The sequence below is a fragment of the Emys orbicularis genome, chromosome 11 (assembly GCF_028017835.1).
Source record: "Emys orbicularis isolate rEmyOrb1 chromosome 11, rEmyOrb1.hap1, whole genome shotgun sequence".
Classification (NCBI taxonomy): domain Eukaryota; kingdom Metazoa; phylum Chordata; order Testudines; family Emydidae; genus Emys; species Emys orbicularis.
The window spans coordinates 32,262,903-32,289,120 of NC_088693.1; the positions used below are offsets into that span (position 1 = coordinate 32,262,903).

The following is a 26,218-nucleotide window of genomic DNA, read 5'->3' on the forward strand; positions in this document are numbered from 1 at the left end:
ACATCTCTCTTTCCTAGAGACCACTCCTTTTGTGTTCATGATGCATATTCAGTCATGTTAGCCATGTGGCTGGGCTTCCATCCTTTTGCATGCCATAGTAAGATTATAATTTCTACACAAATTGCTTACACTGCTGCTTACATATTAGCTTTGAAGCTTTTCCTGTCTTCCCCTTTGTGAGCATGGATTTTATGCCAAGACCAGGAGCTCTTTAATATACACTATTCTCCAGATCACAAGCTCAGTCTTTAGCCTGTCCTCAGCCCGCTGGTAACTTACAAAACTCCTAAAACCAGTAGAATGATCCTTTAGGACTAGGGATATCAGAATGATCATTAATCTAAATAACTAATAATGTCAAACTCTCCTTGATGTAGGAAATGGACTTGATAATCCACAGCATGGAACCTGTAGATTTTATCATGAACAGAAGTCACACACCTGTGTCCCAGCCCAGAGAGAGTTTTGAGGTTTGTAGTATCTTCATGGAAGCTTCCACCAAAGAAAATAAGCGCAGCAAAGGGGGAGATAAAAAGATCCTGACAAAAATGAATATTTTCCCTGCAGGGACACAGTGAGAATCCTGGTATTAGGAAGTCCAGAGGAGGAAGGTTGGTCTCATGATTAAGGTGCCAAACTTTGGCTCTGGCATGTGGGTTACATTCCCTGCTAGACTTAATGCGTGACATTGGGGGCAAGTCACATTTTCTCCCTGTTATTCAATTTCCCATCTGTATAATGGGAATAATAAATCCAGCAACATTAGGAAAAACTTCCTAATGGTTGGGTGGTTAAGATCTGGAATAAATTGTCTAGGGAGGTTGTAGAATCTCTATCATTGGAGATTTTTAAGAGGTTAGACAAATATCTGTTAGGGATGGTCTAGATAATGCTTAGTCCTGCCGTGAGTGCAGGGGACTGCACTAGATGATCACTTGAGGTCCCCTCCAGTCCTACAATTCTATGATTCAAGATCTCTAGCAAAATCATGTTCCCCTCTCTGGACTAAATTCTGTTCTCAGATCTGTAAAGTCAAAATAATCCATTAATTTCAATGTTGTTACTCCAGATTTACACAGTGTATCTGAAGTTAGTACGTATATACAAAAGGACAAATTTTATTTACAGTTTTTTTAGCTATTGATGTGAATGGAGAAAAGCAAGCAAGAGTGTTTCTATAACTACGCAAACACCACATAAAGATGCTTGTAACCATCATCTGTGAAAATGAATATTGGGCTTGTCAAAATTGTCAGATTGAGAGATCTGGAGATAATCCTATATTTATCTTCTACACAGGTATAGCACAGATAGCAGCAATACAAGCTTCCATGTAGTCCTCTACTGACATGTCTCAACCTTGATTTGGAGGAACTATCTAGGGCTGAGAGATTAGTTACGTGTCTGTTCTCATTCAATCCCAGATATTGCCAACAACAGTTCTGATTAGCATGGCAATTGTTTTTTTGGATGTGGACACCTTTTCAATAAGAACTGAACTGAGACTGTCGTATAATTTAATAATTCCACCACAAAGACCTGCATTTTCTGCAGTTAATAGAGACAAAGTATTAAGATATCAACAAGGTAGTTCTCACTTACCATCTGTGTCAAAGAACATGCCCAATGAAATATAATCAGGGCCTTGCCAGTGATTTTTGAATGTTTCTTGTATAAAGGTATTCTCCTCTTTATTTTTTATACTAATAATGTCTGCTCCAGAAGCTGTATTTGAAAAAAAAAATCCCCCTATAAATCTAAGTTTGAAAGCACATTTCATGCAACAGAAGTGAAACAACTATAAATACTATATTAAAAGCATCTTAACATACTGACCAACCCAGTAACCAATCAATTGTGTACATACATTAACCACATCTCAGCAGTGCAATGACAGACTGACAGGATATACAATGCATTCACATAGTGTCATATAAATGCCATTTAAGATGTTAGCACACACACAGGTACATTTAAATATGTAATCTGAAAAAAAAAAATCTAAACAATTTAGATAATTTAATTAGATCAAAGAGTTGATTTATAGTCTCTTTTTCCCATGATGTGTCTCAGATTTTGTACTCAATTTGAATACCCTGACTACCAGTGGATCATTCAAAAGAAAAAAAATTTAAGCTCTTTTGTTACTTACAGTATCATCATATCATTTACATGCTGTTTGCAATACAAATCTCTTAAAAATAATAATGAGCTATGGGAAAGATCTTCACATACACATAAATAAGCCCAAACCTTTTGGTTTAATACATAAACACTACTCTGAAATAGCTAAAAGTTGGAACTGCATTCTGCTTCAGAAATTCCTTGTCAGTGCTCAGCTGATTTTTCCATTGTAAAATAAGACTTAATATAAAATAAAATGCAGAATAGTAAATTGAATGTTAAAAAAAAAATGTTGAATAGTTGATCATATTTAAGGCTACCAGAATGTCACGGAGGTCCTGGATTCTGTGATTTTCCGTGATCTCCGTGACATTGGGGCCCCACAGAAGCCCAGCTGCCACGGCAGCAGGGGACCCCCCAGAACTCTCAGCTGCAGCATTAGGGGGCCCCCTCAGCTCCTAGCCCCATGGTCAGGGGTGCCTTCCAGGCATGGGGCAGGAGTGGGGGGGCTACAGCTCCCTGCTGCTGCATTCAGTGGGGAAGGGTGATGGACCTTCCTCCCTCCCCATTTTGTCAGGGATGTTTTTAGTAAAAGTCAGGAACAAGTCATGGCTTCTGTGAATTTTTGGTTGTTGCCTGTGACCTGTCCATGAGTTTTACTAAAAATATCCATGACAAAATTGTAACCTTAATCATGTTCCATTTGAAGCCACTGGGAATTTTCCCATTCCCATTAGCAAGTATATGACTGAACCAAAAATGGCAAGAAAACCAAAGTAATCTTCCATTTAAAACAAACAAACAATAAACCATGTCCCTACGGAATATGTGATGTAATATGCAAGCAATTACGGACAGTCTCTTTAACCATATATTCCAGGTTACAATGGTGGAGATGTCAGTTCAGTTTATATTTTTTTACTTTCACTACCACTGAAAGAAAATGATGGTATTCTAGAGGAAGGAACTATTATTGGTCTGTGGCTTTAAGTCCTCGCCCTGTGGCAAGGAGAGGATGTGGACATGCACTGTTCTGGCAACAATACATGAGGCAGGCACAATGCTTCGAGGAATGCTGCAGAGGAAAGCCCAATACACCATGTTACAGAGTGCAGCATGAGCTCGGCTTAGCTGGCAGGGTAATGGTTTCTCTTTCCCTCCCCACAGGAGAATCGAACACCACCTGTGTCTTCATTAGACTCTGCTGGTCTTCCTGTCCCAAGGGCAGTACGATGAATTTGCCTAGCTGTGAATGGGGGCTGGGATGGGGCGGGGCAGGGGATTAAGGACGACTCCTTGCACCTCCTCTGCCATGCATCCCAGCATGGCTAAAAGAAGGATCTAGACTGAAATTTTAAATCTACATCTATGATTTTTTACTGTAAGGGAAAAGCAGTAATGAAAAATGAGAGAATGATAGTCACTTTCAGACTTTACAGAGAATACTGAGGCAAGGACTCGGGTCCAGGGTGAGATACCATATATGCTTAACACAGCAAAAATTGAGGTAATCTCTTGTCTAACAAGGATATGGAAGTGTTTCCAGAGTATCTGACTGCCACTGCAGTCTCCGTTCTCAGATAAACACCAGTACAACTTGAAGAACATTTGGAAGCTCATCCATTGAGGTGAAGTATTAAAAAAGTAGTTGCTCTACTACCATACTTTGACTATTGAGAAAGTCCTGGGTGACAGTAAAAACTCTGCTGAAATCAGCTGAAATCACCAAAAACACAGGATTGGCTGTATTGGATCAGACCAGACCAATAACTAGTACTTGGTGCTTCAAAGAAAGACAAAAAAATGCATTTAGCCAAATGTGCCATTCAAGGGGGAAATTTCTTTTCTGATCCCCTTGGGTTCTCCAAAATGATGTTTAATTACCTTTATTATTTTAGCTTGTTTAATAACAATAATGTCCTAAAATAATACAGTTATTCATTAAATGCAACCACAGTACATATCTCTTAATAATGCATCAGAAATAAAAGAGATGGATTACAGTACCATTGCCTTTACAGCGATTTCTGGCATCATCAATACTGTCCAATTCATCGAATGTGCCTTGAAGAAAAATATAGCAGCTACTTCTAAATGGAATCCAAGCAGAGGAAGGGCATTCTACACAGAGAAGAACAAACATCATTATTCTAAACACTAAATAGTAGTATGGTTGTTGTTATGAAGAAATTGTTTCAAATGGCGATTTAGATGAAAAGAAAAATAATACAGTTTATCTTTCTGGATTGTATTCATCTCTGATGGAGCATGAAAACAATTAAATATCAATAAATATCTGGAGTAAAAATAAATACAATATTCTTAAGAATCTAATTTAGCAGGTCAGATGAAGAACAAATACAGGACATGAAGATGTGTGATATAGCAGAGAAACACTGGTCTACAATTTTTGAGAAGTCATCTGCTTCAGAGATAAAATGTGCTATTTATTATGTATTTTGATGTGCTGAATTCAAATATGACAATTAAAACAACTGATTGGCTACTGTTTCTAAGATATTTAAGTTTTTACATTTTATGTCTATGTATATTGTGTAGATAGTAGAGTTTTAATCAAATTGTAAACCTAGGTCTTTTCATGTGTTTATGGTTGCTTTACATGATAATATTTCACCTGTCCTGTTTATGTAACACTTTAAAAATCAGCAAAAGGGTTATATAAATAAAATTTATTATGAAACAAAAGGCAAAAAACTATTCTGTACATAGTTTAGTCCTATTCAGTGTCTACTCGGCGCTTCTTGGCTTGTCTCTTGTATTCATTAAATGGAGCATCTCTTGTCACTGTCCAGCAATAGTCTGCAAGCATTGATGGGCTCCATTTGCCCTGATAGCGTTTCTCCATTGTTGCAATGTCCTGGTGAAATCGCTCGCCGTACTCGTCGCTCATTGCTCCGCAGTTCGGTGGAAAAAAATCTAGATGAGAGTGCAAAAAATGTATCTTTAGTGACATGTTGCAACCAAGGCTTTTGTATGCCTTGAGGAGGTTTTCCACCAACAACCTGTAGTTGTCTGCCTTGTTGTTTCCGAGAAAATTTATTGCCACTAACTGGAAGGCTTTCCATGCCGTCTTTTCCTTGCCACGCAGTGCATGGTCAAATGCATCATCTCGAAGAAGTTCACGAATCTGAGGACCAACAAAGACACCTTCCTTTATCTTAGCTTCACTTAACCTTGAAAATTTTCCACGGAGGTACTTGAAAGCTGCTTGTGTTTTGTCAATGGCCTTGACAAAGTTCTTCATCAGACCCAGCTTGATGTGTAAGGGTGGTAACAAAATCTTCCTTGATTCAACAAGTGGTGGATGCTGAACACTTTTCCTCCCAGGCTCCAATGACTGTCAGAGTGGCCAATCTTTCTTGATGTAGTGGGAATCTCTTGCACGACTATCCCATTGGCAGAGAAAACAGCAGTACTTTGTGTATCCAGTCTGCAGACCAAGCAAGAGAGCAACAACCTTCAAATCGCCACAAAGCTGCCACTGATGTTGGTCATAGTTTATGCACCTCAAAAGTTGTTTCATGTTGTCATAGGTTTCCTTCATATGGACTGCATGACCAACTGGAATTGATGGCAAAACATTGCCATTATGCAGTAAAACAGCTTTAAGACTCGTCTTCGATGAATCAATGAACAGTCTCCACTCATCTGGATCGTGAACAATGTTGAGGGCTGCCATCACACCATCGATGTTGGTGCAGGCTACAAGATCACCTTCCATGAAGAAGAATGGGACAAGATCCTTTTGACGGTCACGGAACATGGAAACCCTAACATCACCTGCCAGGAGATTCCACTGCTGTAGTCTGGAGCCCAACAGCTCTGCCTTACTCTTGGGTAGTTCCAAATCCCTGACAAGGTCATTCAGTTCACCTTGTGTTATGAGGTGTGGTTCAGAGGAGGAGGATGGGAGAAAATGTGGGTCCTGTGACATTGATGGTTCAGGACCACAAGTTTCATCCTCTTCCTCTTCCTCGTCTGACTCAAGTGAGAATGATTCTGGTGCATCAGGAACCAGCAGTCCTTCTCCGGGGGGTACTGGGCGTATAGCTGATGGAATGTTTGGATAATGCACAGTCCACTTTTTCTTCTTTGACACACCTTTCCCAACTGGAGGCACCATGCAGAAGTAACAATTGCTGGGATGATCTGTTGGCTCTCTCCAAATCATTGGCACTGCAAAAGGCATAGATTTCCTTTTCCTGTTCAACCACTGGCGAAGATTTGTTGCACAAGTGTAGCTGCATATGTGTGGGGCCCACCTCTTGTCCTGATCTCCAATTTTGCAGCCAAAATAAAGGTGATAGGCTTTCTTAACCAGAGTGGTTATACTGCGCTTTTGTGATGCAAAAGTCACTTCACCACAAACATAGCAGAAGTTATCTGCACTGTTCACACAAGTACGAGGCATATCTGCTCACTTTGGCTAAACAGAAATGTGTCCCTTTGCAAAATCAAACACTGACAAATAAGAGAGCACGACACTGTATGATTTCTAGAGCTGATATAGGGCAATTTGTTCAGCAGAGTGATGTAAGCTTCGTTATGATTGCATCATCCATGACTTCTAGGAATAACATGATGCAATTCATATCAGGTATGACGCAATACCAGCTTCAGATTGCATCATTCATTGTTTTGCCTAAAAAGCAAGTACTGTCCAAACCCAGTCATAGATTTATTCATAGATCCAGTCAAAGATGTATTTTAGTCATTTCTGGTTTAAATTGAAATCCCTTCCCTTTATAACTCACTTATCCTCCGCCATTCCCAAGTCAAGGGTCGTATATACTGACCCAATAGCATATCTTGAAAACTAGAGCCAATCAACAATTTTAAGCATCATTTTCATTCTCAGTGACCCAGAATTAGTAAAGTTTGACTACATTTATTTCAGAAGCATTTTGGCTGTAGAGCAGTGAAATCAGAGACACAAAAGACTCATTAGATCACCTACTCATTCTCTAGCTAGTATTCTGCTTTTTAGAGTTTCTTCTCCAGTAATTTGGCCAATATAATTTTTAAGGTCTCCAGTAGAAGAAAGGCCTTCCACCATTCCCTTGGGATAGTCTGGACACATCTCATAGATGTCACTGCTAAGGGCTGTCTTTTTGTTCTGTTTGCACAACACCAGCACAACGGGGTCCTGGTCCATGATTTAGGGCTCCCAGGTGTTACAGTAATACAAATAAACACTAACAGTTAGGAGATTTCCCTTATATTCAGTGTAATTTGTCCTTTGCTTTTTTCTAGGTATTTATAAAGAGCCCATCACCATGATATTTATTTATCCCATTACTCTGAACTAGATAACCGTGGACCACTCTAAACAATTCATCTTGCTCACTCGTGTTTACACCCTTTGAATACTGGGTGGTAGCATAATATTTGCCTGTTTACTCATCTGAACAAGTTATATGTATTAATTTACTCTTTCATCACAAGTCAATTCCTTCATCCTTTTAGCTATTTTTTTGCTTTTTCCAGAATTTCCTCTACCTTATCGTCTTCTTTCAGGTACTGAGGTACCTAAAACTCAGAGTAATCTGGGAGTGATTTCATCAGTACCAAACAGAGAACAACTGTCACCTCGCAGCTCAGTGATCCCTCTGTCTATGCAGCACAAAGTTGTAGTGACTCTGTTTTTTTCAACGCTTTTGTTTTTGGACTATATGCTCTTTTACTACCCACTCTTGCCCTCTACCTCTCTTATAGCATTTCAGCTGACCAGTTATTTTCCATAAGAGCGCAGGAAAAGAGAAATAAATTCAGTAAGAAAATATGTAGTTGGGGACACACTATATAACTGCTACTTGAAGGCTCAATGAGCAGGAAGGAGAAAAGAAAAGACAGACTTGACAACTAACCAAAACAATATATTTTCATTCTGAAAGTAGTTTCTTCCTCTGGTCTGTGCCTCCTCTCACTAGTGTTCCCAAACCCATCTCACTTAATCATGTCCCTTTAGTAGTTACAAAAAGATGTGCGACTCTAAAGAATCAAAGCCAGCATTCCTGTTTATTACCTTCTATGAACCTATTTTGGTCTGTCTACCTAGCAGCACAGATCACCAGGAACATATTACCCGAGCACTCTGCTCTCTGCATTGAATAGGAAATTCAATTCAAGGATTCATCCTCATATTCAAAGTCCTCTATTGGATTGGCCTTAGCTACCAGAGAGATCACTTATCCCTCCATGATAATGACCTCCTATGACAGGAACATTCCAATGAAACTGTTGACCAAAACGGTGAGGCTTGTGAAAGCAGAAGGTAGAGTTTCACAGGAGCTGGACCTAGAACATGGAGCTTATTCCCGCATGTGGCCAATTGGCTGAAAATACAGTAAAGAACAAAATTATTAGACACATAGATCAACAGAATATGTTGGGGAAGAGTCAGCATAACTTTTGTAAAGAGAAGTGATCCCTCACCAATCTATTAGAATTCTTTAAGGGATTTCACAAGCATGTGGACAAGGGTGATCCAGAGGATATAGTGTACTTGGACTTTCAGAAAGTCTTTGACAAGGTCCCTCACCAAAGGCTCTTAAGCAAACTAAGCAGTTATTGGGTAGGAGACAAGGTCCCTGCTTGATCTGTAACTGGTTAAAAGATAGGAAACAAAGTAAATGGTCAGTTTTCACAATTGATAAATTGGTAAATAGCAGGGTCCCCAAAGGATTTGTATTGGGACCTGTGCTGTTCAACATACTCATAAATTATCTGGGAAAGGGAGTGAACAGTGAGGTGGTAAAGTTTGCAGACAATACAAAATTACTCAAGATATTTAAGTCCAAAGCTGACTGAGAAGAGTTACAAAGGGATCTCACAAAACTAGGGGACATTTTGGTAGATTAAATTCAATACTGATAAGTGCAAAATAATGCACATTGGAAAAAAATCATCGCAACATCTGCTCAATATGCAGTGGCAGTCAAAAAAGCCAACAGTGTTAGGAATCATTAAGAAAGGAATAGATAATAAAACAGGAAATATAGTGGAACTATATATCCATGATATGCCCACACTTAGAATGCTGTGTGCAGTTCTGGTCACCCTATCTCAAGAAAGATTAGAAATTGAAAAAGTACAAAGAAAGGCAACAAAAACTATTAGGTGTATGGAGCTGCTCCATACAAGGAAAGATTAAAAAGACTTGGACTTTTCATCTTAGAAAAGAGACGACTAAGGGGGGATATTATTGAGGTCCATAAAATCATTAATGGTATGGAGAAAGTGAATAGGAAAGTGCTATTTACCTGCTTCATATAACACAAGAACTAGGGGTCGCCCAATGAAATTAATAAGCAACTGGTTTAAAACAAACATAAGGAAATACTTCTTCACATAATGCAAAGTCAGCCTGTGGATATTGCCATGGGATATTGTAAAGGGAAAAAGTGTAACTGGGGTTGAAAAGGAATTAGATAAGTTCCTGAAAGATAGGTCCATGAACGCCTATTAGCCAAGATGGTCAGGACGCAACCCCATGCTCTGGGTATCCCTAATCCTCAAACGGCGAGAAGGTGGGAGTGGATGACAGGAGATGGATCACTTGAAATTGACCTGTTCTGTTCATTCCCTGTGAAGCATCTGGCACTGGCCACTGTCAGAGACAGACTACTTGGCTAGACAGACCTTTGGTCTAACCCAGTATGGCCATTCTTCTATTCTTATGTCATATGAATGACCACAGATCTCACCACTTTTCAAATGAAGAACCTGATCTAAAACGCCACTGAAGTCCATGGGAGTCTTTCTATTTGCATTCAGTCTCATAGACTTTAAGGTCAGAAAGGACGATCATGATCATCTAGTCTGACCTCCTGCACACTGCAGGACACAGAACTTCACCCACCCACTCCTGTAATAGATCCCTCACCTCTCTGGCTGAGTTACTGAAGTACTCAAAACGTGATTTAAAGACTTGTTACAGAGAATCCATCATTTATAATAGTTTAAATCTGCAAGTGACCCATGTTCCATGCTGCACAGGAAGGTGAAATATAAAAATATATCCTCGAAATATAAAAGGGGGCTATTGTCTTGGCACACAGCATCATCCAGTCCTACAAATGCAGATCCAAGAGAGTTCATTCCATTTAATAAAAATCACTAGTGATGACATGTCATGGGTAGTGTAACGAAACTCACTCTGTAATATGGTGACACCCTGTTAAAGAGAGAGATCAGATTACTATATTCCTGTATAATCTCTAAACAAAAGCTCACTGTTATAATGATTATTATTTTGTCTCTGATATTTACATGGCAAGGATATGTAAGCTTGTTAAAACTTCCTAAATAAATTGTTAAAAAAATACAAATGTAGATCTCTTACTTTGTATTTGGTCATTACATTTCATTTATCCTGAGGTTCCAGGCTACTCTAATAAAACACAAAAGCTACAAGACACTGATAGCACATACCATTTAAATGACCAAAAAGTAATACATTCATACATTTGAAGGAATTAACTCCACACCTGAAACATGCTGTGTAAGCAAGATCAGATACTGCACTTTTACCTGATAAATGCAAAATATTTAAATTATATTGGAAACACCTAATTTTTTGCAATAGTAATTATAGACTGATGACAGAAAACCCTAGTAGAAACAGTACTTTTCTAAATAGCTTCCAATTAAAACCATCAAAATCCAGTGGCTTTTAAGCAGCGTAGAGAATGTAAGAGAGCATCAGAAGAATGTAGTCAAGATTTTCTGGAGTGACAAGTGATTTTGAGAACCTCCATTTTTGGGTGCCTAATTTAAGTCATGTTTAAGGGGCCCAATTTTAAATAGGCTCTGGAACCGGCCCTAAATGCAAAATTGATCTCTCTTCAATGTAGTTTATCTTCAGTAAGTTACACTGCCCACACCTACTACCTCTCACACAAACAAAAATATAAACTAAAAGCAAGTTATTTCTCCTGTACGCTGGAAAGGGATATTACACATTATTTATATTTTTTAAATACTTGGGAGGTGCTCATATACTAATTATGAGGGCCTTATAAACATATTAAACTAAGTAGTCTTCATCCTCAGAAGGACTGAATAATGCCACAAAACAAATGGATTTCTCTATGGCCTGAGCCAACAAAGGAAGAAATTATTTGAACTTTGACCTGAGTGTTCAGCCAGGGCCATGATACATGATAGGAGTGACTCCCATCAAGGGGTGAGGACAAACCTTTTTAGAAGTGGTTATTTTAGATTTGATGTTTCCTTCTAGACCTTCCAGTGCTCTTGCAACACCACTCTATACTACAGGTGGCTGGTGAAAATATTTTTTTGGGAGTATGTGTGTCTGTGTGTGTGTGTGGGGGGGGGGTCAGACTACCCTGCATCACCCCACAATGGCAGCTCCTGTCCCATGGGGCTCAGACTGGCTCCCCATTCTAGCCCGTTGGCTCTTGCTGGGCTGCTACATGCAGATACGGAGAAGTCCGCTCCAGTGTCACTTGATGCACCTACATGCAGGTGGGGCCCTCCCACCGCAAACCCGCCCCCCCATTCCCTTCCTGGCCCTACCAGGTACGGGGCCTCAGGATTTCTCTTCCCCAGGACTCCGCCCACCACCTCCTCAAGATTCTTCTTTCCCCCAGGTCTCCTCTCCCCACCATCCCCACAAGATCCCTCCTTCCCTCAGGGCTCTCACCCTGTCCCAGCGAACCTCATCCCAACTCCCAGTGCGGGGATTCTACTCTCCAATCTCTGCAAGCCACATCTTCTCCTCTCAGGAATCCCCCAGGATCTCCACTCAGACAGGTCTCCCAAGACACCATAGCTCCTCCTCCCCCATACTCTGCACCAGATGTGGCTCCTGAGCCTCCCTGCCTGTTGGAGCCTCAAACTTCACAAACTTCAACCTTTCCAGGAAGTGCCATTCAGGAACCAGAAGCCAGCATCCCCTGCTGGGACCGAAATCTAGCTCCATCTGCCAGGAATCCAATGTGCAAGCAGGGCCCTCACCCCACAATGTCCTGCCCACTTTCTGGCCTTGGTACCACCAGATGCGGGGCTTCACTTGCTGAGCTGGGCATGCATGCAGGCAGTGGGATGGCTCACAAAATGACCAGGCAGATATAAATTTTGGGGCTGAACCTTCTCTAGATCTAGCTACCCGCCACTTTGCTGTACACCTCCCACTTACATACTGCCTCTAACCACTTCCATGTCATCAACTTCATTTGCTTCAAATGAACCAAGGAATAGCTGGGTCACATTCCACCTGGGTTGAACAGGCACATAGAACACTTTATGGGGGAGGGAGGGAGAATCTTTGTTTCATTCTTTTCATTCACTGTTATCTTTTTAAACCTTTCATCTAACTTTGAATTAAGCAAAAGGTTTCTAAAAATGCTATAGTTAAAAAAAAACACAGCAGTTTGTTTAGCAGGAGCCTCATAACTCAGCACATTTGCAACTTGAAGTCATTTTAGATACATTTCCTTCTGCATTTTTTAAATAGAAGGTTTAAACATTTTTCATTTATCCACTCTTTAATTTAATGGCCTCTCAATATATACCTGAGCAGAGAGCGAGTGAGCACACCACACACACAGTGTGAGAGTTTTGAAAACGCCTAAACATCTTAGGAGCTCAAGTCTAATTGATTTTCACTCAGGTACTTTTGAAAAATCACACCCATCACAAGTTAGCTTTTAACTATAACTGCAGAAAAGGTTCTTGACTGCCAATGCCGGGAAACATGGGGCTTAAACTAGCAGCATTAAGCACATCACTTTGGCTGCATAATGCAAAATTAAATTGGCACACTTGCTGAGCCACAGGAGAGCAAGTGGGGAACCCTTAGCCAACTAAATGAAAAAAGTTAAAAAGCCACTCAAACGTCAAAGATGTATTGCAGGGGAAGTGCTGGTGAAAGACTCAGTAATTGGGTATGTCTGCACTGCAACAAGAGGTATGATTGATGCACATGTAGACATTTGATCTAGCTGGCACAAGTACCAATAGCAATGAAGCTGCTTCAGTGCAAGCTATATAAGCCTGCCCAAGACTGGGCTATTTACTTGTGTGGCTAGCCTGTGCTGCCGCAACTTCACTGCTATTGGTATTCCCATTAGCTAGATTAAAGCTAGTTTGAGTACATCTGCCTGTGCTGCAATCACACTTCCAAATGCAGAATAGACATACCCAGAGACCCCTTGGAATGGGGAGGTTCTCAGAAGGAAAGGGATAGCAAGGGACAGAAACAGGAAGACATGGTCAACCTGTTTTCTCTAATCTCTTACAACCATTTCTCATTGTAAAAACAATTTAAGTATTGACAACTCACTGTTGTCTTCTGTTTGAGATTGTTTGTCCTGCACTATCATTTTTGTGTGTGCATACTATTAAATTATGCTGTATTACCATTATGGGACCATAAGACTGTTGTCCCTCACAGGATCCTCACAAAATTAGATGTGTACATCAAGAAGCTCTCTCAGTAAGCAAAGTTTTAAAATTAAATATATAACAGAGCAAAAGAGGATGGAGGCAAAATGAAAAACAGAAAATGATGAAGTTTGGCCTCAGAATCTCAGATACATGTGTGCAACACCCACTGACTTCAATAAGAGCTGTGTGTATCTATCTGAAAGTAGAATTTGCCTCAAAACAGGGAAAAGGAACAGGATCAGAGCATCAAGAGGCATCATACGAGAATAGGGACAACACAGTTAATAGTCACAAAAGTTTTACAGAGCAGCATAATAAAATGGTTTTAGAAGTTTTGATAAATTTAAATATTCACACTCTAAAGTACTACAAATGATTTACAAGTGGGCTACCAGCTGTGCCACATAGACAGATTTTGCAGGACTAAATACTGGTTTACTCTGAAGTTTTTAGTGCCAGTGTGTATGCTGACTTGCTGAAATGCTTCAATTATTATTCTCACTTCCTCTCCTCTCGCCTTTTACCAAAGTCAGAGCAGATATGGGAAAAGGACTTTTCCACATTATAAGATCTGATTGTGTTTGAACACAATTCTGAAGAATCACGTTACTGATACAATGCTGGCCAGCATAGACCAAGGCACACTGTGGTGTTTGCTAAAGAAATTAGTCCCTGTTGTGACCAGCATGCCGTCATAAGGCCATGTCTACATTTGCGAGATTACAGCCACACTGCTGTACCAATACAGTTGTGCCACTGTAAGATCGCTCGTGTAGCCGCTCTATGCCAACGGGAGAGAGCTCTCCCGTCGACATAATAAAACCACCTCCACAAGCGACAGTAACTAGGTCGGCAGAAGAAACTCTCCCGCTGACACAGCGCTGTCCATACTGGCACTTCTGTCAGTGAAACTCATGTCGCTTAGGCGTGTGTTTTTTCACACCCTTGAGTGACATAAATTATACCGACAAAAATGGTAGTATAGACATGGCCATAGTTAGCTTATAAGACACTGAACTCAGTTTGCCCTGATTTACACTGACTGCTTAGTTGTGGTCAGCAAACAAGTGCATTTAGAATGGAATCTGTCAGAACACCCTAAAGGAAACTGCTACAACTAAATTCACTATAAATACCTTCCAATGCATACACTGGGTGAGAGCCTTACACCAGCGAAGGGATGAAGCAGTATAACTGGGGCCTAAAAACCTGGTTCTATCCAGGAGAGGGTTCCTCCAGCACAGGTATTGTGGAGACAGGTGCATCCCAGGATTGGACAGGGTCAAAGATGGCTTAAAGCTATCTTAACACCCTGCCCCCTACCTCCTTGGGCTGCAAGCTCTCTCCTACTCCTCTTAGGCCTGGTCTACACTAGGCGTTTGTGTCGAATTTAGCACCGTTAAATCGAATTAACCCTGCACCCGTCCACACCACGAGGCTATTTAGTTCGACATAGAGGGCTCTTAAATTCGACTTCTGTACTCCTCCCCAACGAGGGGAGTAGCGCTAAATTCGACATGGCCATATCGAATTAGGCTTGGTGTGGATGGAAATCGACGGTAATAGCTCCGGGAGCTATCCCACAGTGCACCACTCTGTTGACGCTCTGGACAGCAGTCCGAGCTCGGATGCTCTGACCAGCCACACAGGAAAAGGCCCGGGAAAATTTGAATTCCTTTTCCTGTCTGGGCAGTTTGAATCTCATTTCCTGTTTGGACAGCGTGGCGAGCTCAGCAGCAGTGGCAACGATGCAGAGCTCTCCAGCCGAGATGGCCGTGCAATCCCAGAATAGAAAGAGGGCCCCAGCATGAACTGATCGGGAAGTCTTGGATCTCATCGCTGTGTGGGGCGATGAGTCCGTGCTTTCCGAGCTGCGCTCCAAAAGACGGAACGCAAAGATCTATGAGAAGATCTCGAAAGCCATGGCAGAAAGAGGATACAGCCGGGATGCAACGCAGTGCCGCATGAAAATCAAGGAGCTGAGACAAGGCTACCAGAAGACCAAACAGGCAAACGGACACTCCGGATCCCAGCCCCACACATCCCGTTTCTACGAGGCACTGCATTCCATCCTTGGTGCGGCCGCCACCACTACCCCACCACTGACCGTGGACTCTGAGGATGGGATATTGTCCAGGGCCGGTTCCTCGGACATGTTAGCGGACGGGGAAGATGAGGAAGGAGATGAGGAGGACGAGGCAGTCGGCAGCGCTTACCAAGCTGATTTCCCCGACAGCCAGGAGCTCTTCATCACCCTTACAGAGATCCCCTACCAACCCTCCCCAGCATGTAACCCGGACACAGATTCAGGGGAAGGATCAAGCGGTAAGTGCTTTAAACATATAAACCTTTATTTTGTACAAAACTAGAATATTAATACTAATAACAATCTTTGATTCATGATTTCTTCCCCTTGGGCGCTTAAATAATCAGTAACAAGTATTTGTAAAAAAATCAAACAGTGTCCGGTTCTGCATGATTGTGCTGCCCAAGCTGCTCCACTCTTTTGTCGCTGCTACTGCAGCTATATGAAAAGCCGGTCTATATGTCCGGGGATAGAGCAGTAGTCCTCCACAGACATCTCAACAAAGCTCTCCTGGAGGTAAAGGGATAGCCTGTTCATCAGGTTCCTTGGGAGAGCGGCTTTACTTGGTCCTCCAAAGTAAGAGACGTTCCCGCGCCAGGAGACAAGCAGGTACTCGGGAATCAGCGCCTTGCAGATCATGGCGGCATAGGGCCCCGGTCTCTGCATGCTTTCTCGAAGCATCCTCCGGATCTCGTTGTCCGGGATCCTCATGAGGGTGATGTCGGTCATGACAACCTGCTTTGAATTAGGTAGGGGACTGGTAGTATTGGGACTGCTTGCAACAAGTTCCTTTACAGAACTGTGACCGCTGGTTTACAGCCACGCGGTGGGGGCAGGAGAGGGTCAGCATCCAGGGATCTTTACCTGGCACATCCGCGAGGGGGTGGGACAGGGCCACAGTTCTTGCTTGGCCGACTGATGGCAGCACAGACTGGCATTGCTTTCAATGTGAAAGGTGGCCAGTGGTACTCCTAAAGTTTTAATCTGCAACAAGTCTACAGCTTACCATCTTTGCCTGCTAGAGAGAGTACCGTGTCCTGCCCTGGTTCCCAGATCGGCAGTGCAAAAGCCCAGGCACTGAAGGCGAGGTTCGAAAATTCGACCTTGTCCTCAGTGCGCATGTGATAGGTGTGGTTCATGGTCTTGTTCACGGAGAAAGACTATGTTCTTGTGAATTAAGGTTCTTGATTCACAACTACATTTATCTTTCGGAGGAATTCACTGCCTTTTCCTCATTCCCACAGCCACATCTGCAACTGTCTCCCAACCCAGCCTGGAATCACACTCCCAGAGGCTAGCGCACATTAGGCGGAGGAAGAAGAAGACGCGAGAGGACATGTTCTCTGAACTTATGGGCTGCTCCCGAGCCCAGGCAGCACAGCATAACCAGTGGAGGGAGAATTTGTCCCAAATGCACCGAATACACATGGACCGTGAGGAGAGGTGGCGGCAGGAAGACCAGCAGGCGACTCAAACGCTGCTTGGACTTCTGAGGGAGCAAACGGACACGCTCCGGCGCCTTGTTGATGTTCTGCAGGAACGGAGGCAGGAGGACAGAGCCCCGCTGCAGTCTATCAGGAACCGCACTTCCCCGCCACCAAGTCCCATACCCCCCTCGCCCAAAGTCCAAAGAAGGAGGGGCGGGAGAGTCCGTGAAAACTCTCACTCCACCCCTGCAGACTGCTCAAGCACCAGAAGGCTGTCATTCCCCAAGATTTGAAAAGTCCTTTCCTGGCCGCCTCAAGCAAGCCCCCGTCCAAGTTTCACCCCCCAGTTTCATGTGTGGTTGTTAATAAAAAATACGTTTTTGTTCAGTACTGTTTCAGTCATGCTGTTTTGAGGGAGAGTCTGTCTGCAGGGGGGGAAGGGGCTTGGTAATTGGACAGGACATTCACCTTTAGCAGGCTACAGAGGCGGGGGCAGGTCCAGCAGCAGGGCACATACACAGTGCACTGACTAGTTACCCTGGTCAGTCTGGGAGGTGGTTTTCATGTTCTGTGCGTGGGGTGGGGGTGGGGGGTGTTGCTCTGTGACTTTGTGGCGGGGGAGGGCAGTTACAGATGTTATGCAGCGGTCCTTGTCCTGGATCACAGAGCCACGCAGCAGGGGATCTGTAACCCTCCTCCCACTGCCATAAAGTCACATAGCCCCCACATACACGCAGTCCCGCTCAGGAGGGCTGGCAGGCTCCGTGGAAACAACCAATCCGCCACTGCGATTCCTGTCATTCCTGGAGTTTAGAAGGATCATTTGCATCAGTACACTACACCTGCTCCCCACCACAGTCTGCGTCCCAGGTTTAAAACATTCCCGCGAAAACAGTAATAAAGACAACGGTGTTCATTAACAAAATAAAACTAAATTTATTTTTTTGGAAGGGGGTGGAGGGGGTCTGTAACTGGAGAGGATAGTCATCCTTAACAGGGTAAAGAAACGGGGGCAGGTTCAGCTTCTCTGTACACAAACTTTAAAGTCACTGGTCACCCTGCTCAGTGTGGAACCAGGCTTTCAAAGCCTCCCGGATGCACAGCGCGTACCGCTGTGCTCTTCTAATCGCCCGGCTGTCTGGCGGGGCGTAATCAGATGCCAGGCTATTTGCCTCAACCTCCCACCCCGCCATAAAGGTCTCTCCCTTGCTCTCACACAGATTGTGGAGCACACAGCAAGCAGCTATCACAATGGGGATATTGGTTTCGCTGAGATCACAGCGAGTGAGTAAGCTTCTCCATCTCCCCTTGAGACGTCCAAAAGCACACTCCACCACCATTCTGCACTTGCTCAGCCGGTAGTTGAAGAGTTCTTTTTCAGAGTCCAGGGCGCCAGTGTAGGGCTTCATGAGCCAGGGCATTAGCGGGTAGGCTGGGTCCCCAAGGATCACTGCAGGCATCTCCACATCCCCAAAAGTTATTTTGTGGTCCGGGAAGTAAATACCTTCCTGCAGCCGTCTAAACAGACCAGAGTTCCTGAAGACGCGAGCGTCATGAACCTTGCCCGACCATCCGACGTTGATGTTGGTAAAACGTCCCCTGTGGTCCACCAGTGGTTGCAGCACCATTGAAAAGTAGCCCTTTCGGTTGATGTACTGGCTGGCCTGGTGGTCCGGTCCCAGGATAGGGATGTGAGTTCCATCTATAGCCCCGCCGCAGTTTGGGAATCCCATCGCGGCGAAGCCATCTATGATGACCTCCACGTTTCCCAGGGTCACTACCTTTGAGAGCAGTACCTTGACGATTGCCTTGGCTACTTGCATCACAACAACCCCCACGGTAGATTTGCCCACGCCAAACTGGTTCGCGACAGACCGGTAGCTGTCCGGCGTTGCAAGCTTCCAGAGGGCTATGGCCACTCGCTTCTGGACAGTCAGGGCTGCTCGCATCCGGGTGTCATTGCGCTTCAGGGCAGGTGACAGCAACTCACAAAGTTCCAGGAAAGTCCCCTTCCGCATGCGAAAGTTTCGCAGCCACTGGGATTCGTCCCAGACCTGCAGCACTATGCGGTCCCACCAGTCCGTGCTTGTTTCCCGTGCCCAGAATCGCCGTTCCACAACATCCAGATGACCCATTGTCACCGTGATGTCCTCGGAGCTGGGTCCCGTGCTTTGTGAGAGGTCTGTGCCCCTCTCAGAGTTCAGGCCCTCACCGCGGTGCCGTAGCCTCCTCGCCTGGTTCATCTGCATCTGCCTCTGGGAAAGGTGGATGATAACCTGCGAGGCGTTCACAAGTGCCACAACTGCAGCGATGGTCACAGCGGGATCCATGCTCGCAGTGCTGTGGCGTCCGCGCTGTCACTGACCCGAAAAGCGCGCAAACTGATTTCCCGCCGGCGCTTTCAGGGAGGGAGGGAGGGCGGTATTGACAGACGGATGACGACAATTACCCAAAAGCACCCTCGACCCTTTTTTTTTACCCAGAAGGCATTGGCGGCTCGACCCAGAATTCCAATGGGCTGCGGGGACTGCGGGAACTGTGGGATAGCTGCCCACAGTGCACCGCTTCCAATGTCGACGCTTTCCCCGTTAGTGTGGACTCACAAAGTCGAATTACTGTCCTTAGTGTGGACACACAAGTTCGACTTAGCAATATCGATTCCACATATTCGATTTAAGTGAAATCGAAATACCCTCGTAGTGTAGACATACCCTTAGAAGAAAAAGCACAGCATCTCAACAGTTTCTTTTACTTTTACACAGCCAGGAACAGAACCAGTTCCTGTGCTTTGCTCTGATCAATACACAATATCTCAAAAAGAGGCCTCTGATGAATCACAATATCTCAAAAAGATTCTCAGCTCTGGAGTGAATTCCTCATAGAACTGCCCGTTCTTCTCCTAAACCACAGAAACTCTAGATGGGGAAGTGAGTACGTTTTTCTCTCCAAACTTGCCTTGTGACATTTTGCAAAACTTCCTACTAATACTAAAATCAGTTAAATTTTACTGGTGGTAGCAAAATTGAGAGTCCTAATGTATAGGGGCTGCCAGCTGCCTCCAACATTTTAAGTACTGTGTCAATTAGACCTACAATCATTCTCTAGTGTAGGCCAGGCATGTTTATATGACAAATCAAAATTACATTTCCAGTTGGGCAAGTCTTTCATAGGCTTGCTAATGGCCAAGAGTTTTAAGGTGCATCTGTTTGCTTTGAAATACATGATCTATGCATATGTGGTATTTATACAGTTAATAATATTAATACAATTTGAATTAATTCTAGTAGGAATTATGTGCATTACAGTAATGCCCAGTGGCCTGAGTCAGGATCAGGGCCACCTTGTGCTAGGCCATGTACAAGCACATTAACAATATGCTTTCCATCCCTGATCAGATTAAAAATCTAAGATGACAAGTGACATACAGAAGGAAGAGGAAAATATTGGTTTCTAATATTATAATACACACTTTTCATATCTTTTGTTGAAATAAAAACACCTCATTATACCATCTAGACCTCACTCTATCCTTTCTTGCAGGCTATGGGGCAGTAATATATAACGGAGGTGATTTTTACTCACATTTTTAAAAAAAAGTATATGTTAATTATAGATTGTACAGGAAGGACGCATGGTCTGGTGGTTAAAGCATAGGTGTATGGGGATCTGGGTTTTACTCAGTTCTGCCACAGACTTCCTGGGCAATTCCATTTGCACTTGAAAAATTGGCAATTTGTTTTACAGTAACAGCTAGCAATGGGGCATGTGGATGTGACTCAAGCACACAGGTTTTAATGCACAGTGATAAAAACATCCAAAACCTAGCTAATCTAACAGTTTAACCCAGGTATACCCAGAGTCCCGGGGGGCGGGGCGGAAGGAGCTGGGGGCTGGGCCACGACCCACTCCCCTAACCGGCCCTCCATACAATTTATGAAACCTGATGCGGCCCTTAGGCCAAAAAGTTTGCCCGCCCCTGGTTTAGTTAGTAAGAGTTTCACATACTTATTAAGAACAGAATAGACTTTTCTAACCATAAAAATCTGAGAACTTCATATAATACTATTAAAAATAAGACAGCACTGCAGAAATGGCAACAATGCAGCCACTTAAATTCATGTAAATCACTATCCATTTTAAAAATCTCAATACTTGTCTTTTGTGTGTTTACAGCCATAAAGCCATAGAATCACTCACTAGCCATAGAATTTATTTCACCCTTTCAATTTTTTAAAAATGTGTAGCATATGTCCAGGGCAATGAACAGATGGTACATTTGATTAAAAAAGAAAGAAATAGAACCACCACAAACTCTTAAGCCCTATATTTTGCATACACAATTATATGTAGTTATTTTCGACAACAGAAAAGAGAAACTAAAATATTGTCAAGGCAAAAAAAATCAACAAATGAATGACAGTTAAGATACAAATTTACTGTAAATTGTGAAATGTACCATACATTCTTCAACACTCAGGCCCTACCTACACTTCAAAAACAACCATTTGTAACATGCTTGTAGTAGGCCAATGGCTCTCAACCTTTCCAGACTACTGTACCCATTTCAGGAGTCTGATTTGTCTTGCCTACCCTCCCAAGTTTCACCTCACTTAAAAACTACTTGCTTACAAAATCAGACATAAAAATACAAAAGTGTCACAGCACACTATTACTGAAAAATTGCTTACTTCCTCATTTTTACTATATAATTATAAAATAAATCTATTGGAATATAAATGTACTTACATTTCAGTGTATAGTACGTATATAGAGCAGTATAAACAAGTACATTGTCTGTATGAAATTTTAATTTGTACTGACTTCGCTAGTGCTTTTTATGTAGCCTGTTGTAAAACTAGGCAAACATCTAGATGAGTTGATGTACCCCCAGTAGATCTCGGTGTACCCCCAGATGAGATGAGAACCACTGTTGTAGGCTAATGGTACTATGCTGACTGAAAGGGCATCGATGGGTCTGGAGGGGATGCATGTATCAAAAAGAGCAACTGCAGGCCAGAAAGGAATGGGAAGGCACAGAATCTACATCCAGATGGTCCTGTGCTTCCAGAGACCAAATTCCTTTCCCTTTTATGGTGGAAGGGTAAAAGAGAGAATTTCCATCCTGCCCCACAGAACAATGTGGGAGAAAAGTCAGCAAGGGGAACTGCATGGAATTATCATCCCTCCACCACTCTCCTCTCATGGGATTTTCTACAGACGGGGACAATCTTTCCCACAGTGAGAAGGCCAGCATATATGGAATGGGGGTACACTTCATGCATCAAGGCCAGCACAAAGTAGACAAGTAGCTCCCCAAGAAGCTCTTGCACAGTACAGGCTTGTTTACACAAATGATTAGACTGCAGCAAGCTGGAGTGTGAATCTACCATGCACTAACCTGCCCCGGTCTAACTGTTTGTATGGACCCTGCAGACGCGTGTCAATAGTTAATTAATGAGCTTTGCACATAAGCAGTTAGATCGCCCCACAGGCTAGTGAGGATCAAATTCACACCCGAGCTTGCCGCAGTCTAATTGTTTGTGTAGAGCAGGGGTCTCAAACACGCAGCCTGTGGGCCACATAGGCACCGACTCCGTGGGTGCTCCGGGGCTGGAGCACCCACAGGGAAAAATTAGTGGGTGCTCTCACCCACCGGCAGCCAAACTTCCCTCCCCTTCCCCTCGCCCAGCGCACCGCATCCCCGCTCCTCCGCCTACCTCCCAGCACTTCCCACCGCCAAACAGCTGTTTGGTGGCGCTTAGGACTTTCCAGGAGGGAGGGAGGGAGGAGCGGGGACGCGGTGTGCTCAGGGGAGGAGGCGGAGAAGAAGAGGGGCTGGGGCCGGGATCTAGGGAAGGGTTTGGAATAGGGGCAGGGACTTTGGGGAAGGGGTTGGAATGGGGGCGGGGAAGGGGTGGGAAGAGGCAGGGTGGGGCGGGGCCTCATGGAAGGGGTGGAGTGGGGGTTTTGCAGTCTGTTACCAACCAATTTTGAAGTTCTCAGCTATTTTGACTTGACAATTGGTGTACAACTACAGAAAGGTGTGTATCTGTGTTGTGTCAAGAGTACTAGACCATCGTGATATCAGAGATAACTCAACCAATCACCACCCTTATTCAATAGCTAATTTGCATGCTACAGTTTCATTGGTTGTATGAGGGAGACTTCACAGATGGTGGATTACTTGGCCCGACTGCCACACCCTTGTGCCTAGCTGCCACCTCACATATCAGCACAACCACCTACACAACAACACAACCAGCAAGTCCAAATACAGATAGCCCCTCACCTCAGCACACACCCCTGATTTGTCACCAACACAAATCAATCAAAATCTCCCAGCACAACACAACCCAGGCACAAATCAACACAGCTTCCCATCACAACACACATTTGCCCACCCTCACTCATACTTACCATAAACTTGAGTGGCTAAGTGGCAAGTCTTTTGCTAGTAAGCATATATTGGGATACTGTGACAATGCAATAAAAGTCAGTAGAAAAATCACTGTAAGATGCTATACAATTTAAGGGCGTAGAAAAAAGGTATATATTATCTGAGAAACAGTACGTGACCCTGTAATTAAAAGATTACATGATAACATAATCTCAAAGGGGCAGAGAAAAAGTTGTGTGTGCAACCCTAATTTTGGCACAAGTGCTTAACTGTGCAGTCTTAACATTCTCTTTGTGTATTTTTTGTATGGAATGTGGTACAATTTGCAAGCAACACCGAGATTGGTTTAGTCTGAGGATATCAAACCTAATATTGATGCTCTGATTGATGCAAAACGCTGCCAGCTAAGTGGCCAAAAAATGAAATGACTGTCAAAATTAGCACTGACTTTTCGCATTACAGTTTTTAAAAAGTTAATTCATTGACTTTTAATAGCATACTATATTATTCTTCATTTTTTTCATTTTTGACTATACTTTTGTATTGTTGTATGAAAAGGTGTCAGTGATGCAGCCCTCGGGCCAATGTACTAGTCCTCATGTGGCCCTCGTGGTGATTTGAGTTTGAGATCCCTGGTGTAGAGTCTGTAGACAAATCTATATTGCTACTTGGATCCTGACCCAAACTCTAGGGTTTTGTCCAAGAGCCGGAGTGGGCTAGTGGATAAGGCAGTGGGCTGGGAGTCAGGAAGCTTGTGTTATCTTCCTAGTCCTGCTATTGACCTGCTTTGTGACTTTGGACAAGTCACTTCACCTCTCCATGCTTTGATTCTCTCTCCGCCCCCTTTAATTATTTTGTCTATTTAGATTGCAAGCTCTTCAGGGCAGACTCTCTCTTACGATGGGCTTGTACACACTACCACTTATGTCACTCGGGGGTGTGAATAAGCCACTCTCCTGAGTGATGACATAAGTTACACCAACCTAAGGCTAGTGTGGACCGCACTATGTCAGTGGGAGAGATTCTCCTGACATCATAGCTACTGCCTCTCGTGGAGGTGGTTTTATTATGCTCTCTCTTGTTGACACAGAGCGTCTTAACCAGACGCACTACAGCAGCACAGCTGTAACACTTCTAGTGAAGACTAGCCCTATCTGTTTGAGCAGTGGGGTCCTGATCTCACTTCGGCTATGTCTACACTACAGACCATAGAGTGGCTCAGATGTACTGCTGCAGATGCATCACTGTAAGGTCTCCAGGGTAGCCTAGCCGCTCTATGCCGATGGAGAGAGCTTTCCCATCCACATAATTAAACCACTCCCAACAAGCGGCGGTAGCTATGTCAGCAGGAAAGCATCTCCCGCCGACAGTACTGTCCACACCAGTGCTTCGGTCAGTGAAACTTATGTTGGTCAGAGGTGTGTTTTTTTCATACCCCTGACTGAGAAAAGTTTTACCAACAAAAGTGCTAGCGTAGACATAGCCTAAGAGCCTCTAGGCATTACTGTAAATACAAATAAATAATGTTGCTCCTTTGGCAAGGGTAGCAGATTTTTGATGCCTTGCAGCTCGGTTTCCCATCTGAAGCAGAAATCAGTTAAGCAGTCAGGTATTTTCTTACTGTAATTTATTTATTTACCAAATGTACACAAGTCTTGATTTCACAAACAGGGGTTGTAAGAAACTGCACAGAGGCAACTCCCCTTACCCAGGCCCCAAGTAAGTCTACCCTGTTCCCAGAAGCAGCTCTTCTGCCTGTCTCTTTCCTTAACAAGCAGGGTATGTCTACAACGCACAGTTTAGGCTAAAAACCAGGTAAGGGCCCCAGTTAACGTGCCTATCATCCACCAAAAAAAAAAAAAAAAAAAAAGCCACTGATCTGGGTTTGGAGGTGCTTTAAACCCAGGCTAACTTACCAGGCTGGGAGTATGAGTTAGAATCTGGGCTCTGCTTTAACTCAGGCTGGAATCCACCTTGCAATGAGGCTCCGGGGAAAAAAATCATTCAAATGCTGATAGCCCTCCAATGCCTTGCCACAATTACCCTTGAAGGACAGACAAATTCTTCCCTAACTGACTGGAAACGAATCCTAGAGCATTTCAACACAAAGAACCATGCCCCCAGACACACACATGGGTGAGCGCAGAAACAGTGAAGACACAGTAACTAGGGTAGGGCTTTGCAGCAGGGAGGCTGATACCCAAGACTAGGCTAACCTGAGAGCTCTGACCCAGGTGCTCAGTCACCCAGGTTAACTATGCAGTGAAGAAATAGTCACTGTCACCTGAGTTTTACATCTGGGAAAACCCTAGGCAAAGGCTGTTGTGAGCTTGTGCAACAATCTTCCTACTATGTGTAGCTACTCTGAGACACACAGAAATTTCAGTACCTCAACTGACAGACAAAGGACAGCTAGTCTCTGGATTCAATTTTTACTGCACAGTATCTTTTGCTCTTTCTGTGGAGAGTTTCATCCTGAATGGGGTCACGATGTATAAGCAAGCATGCAAGTCATAAGAAACTTTTACCATAACAATTAAAACTTTTTTTTTAAATTAAATGAAAACTTTTGTTGTTGTTTAAATTTAAACATTTCCCTACACAATTTGTAACCTAAACACGGCAGTATTGTGCTGGTGCATTAATGAATAACACTGATCAGTTTATTAGTCATGTGAAGTGGAAAAGTAAGTAAATAGCATTATCTAGGAAAAGTGCAGAAATGTTGAAAAATTCAAAAGGAGAAAACCC

The 26,218-nt window shown here is 43.4% G+C and overlaps 1 protein-coding gene across 1 annotated transcript in view; it reads right to left on the reverse strand.

Annotated features, from left to right (window-relative positions):
• The window catches only part of CD302 (CD302 molecule), a 41,594-nt gene that overhangs the window by 13,976 nt on the left and 1,400 nt on the right, over positions 1 to 26,218 (reverse strand). Inside the window, exons 2-3 of the mRNA XM_065413414.1 lie at positions 4,132 to 4,245; positions 1,603 to 1,725 (exon numbers count right to left, since the gene is read on the reverse strand). Coding sequence (XP_065269486.1) covers positions 1,603 to 1,725; positions 4,132 to 4,245 — 237 coding nt within the window. The remainder of the gene's footprint in view (positions 1 to 1,602; positions 1,726 to 4,131; positions 4,246 to 26,218) is intronic.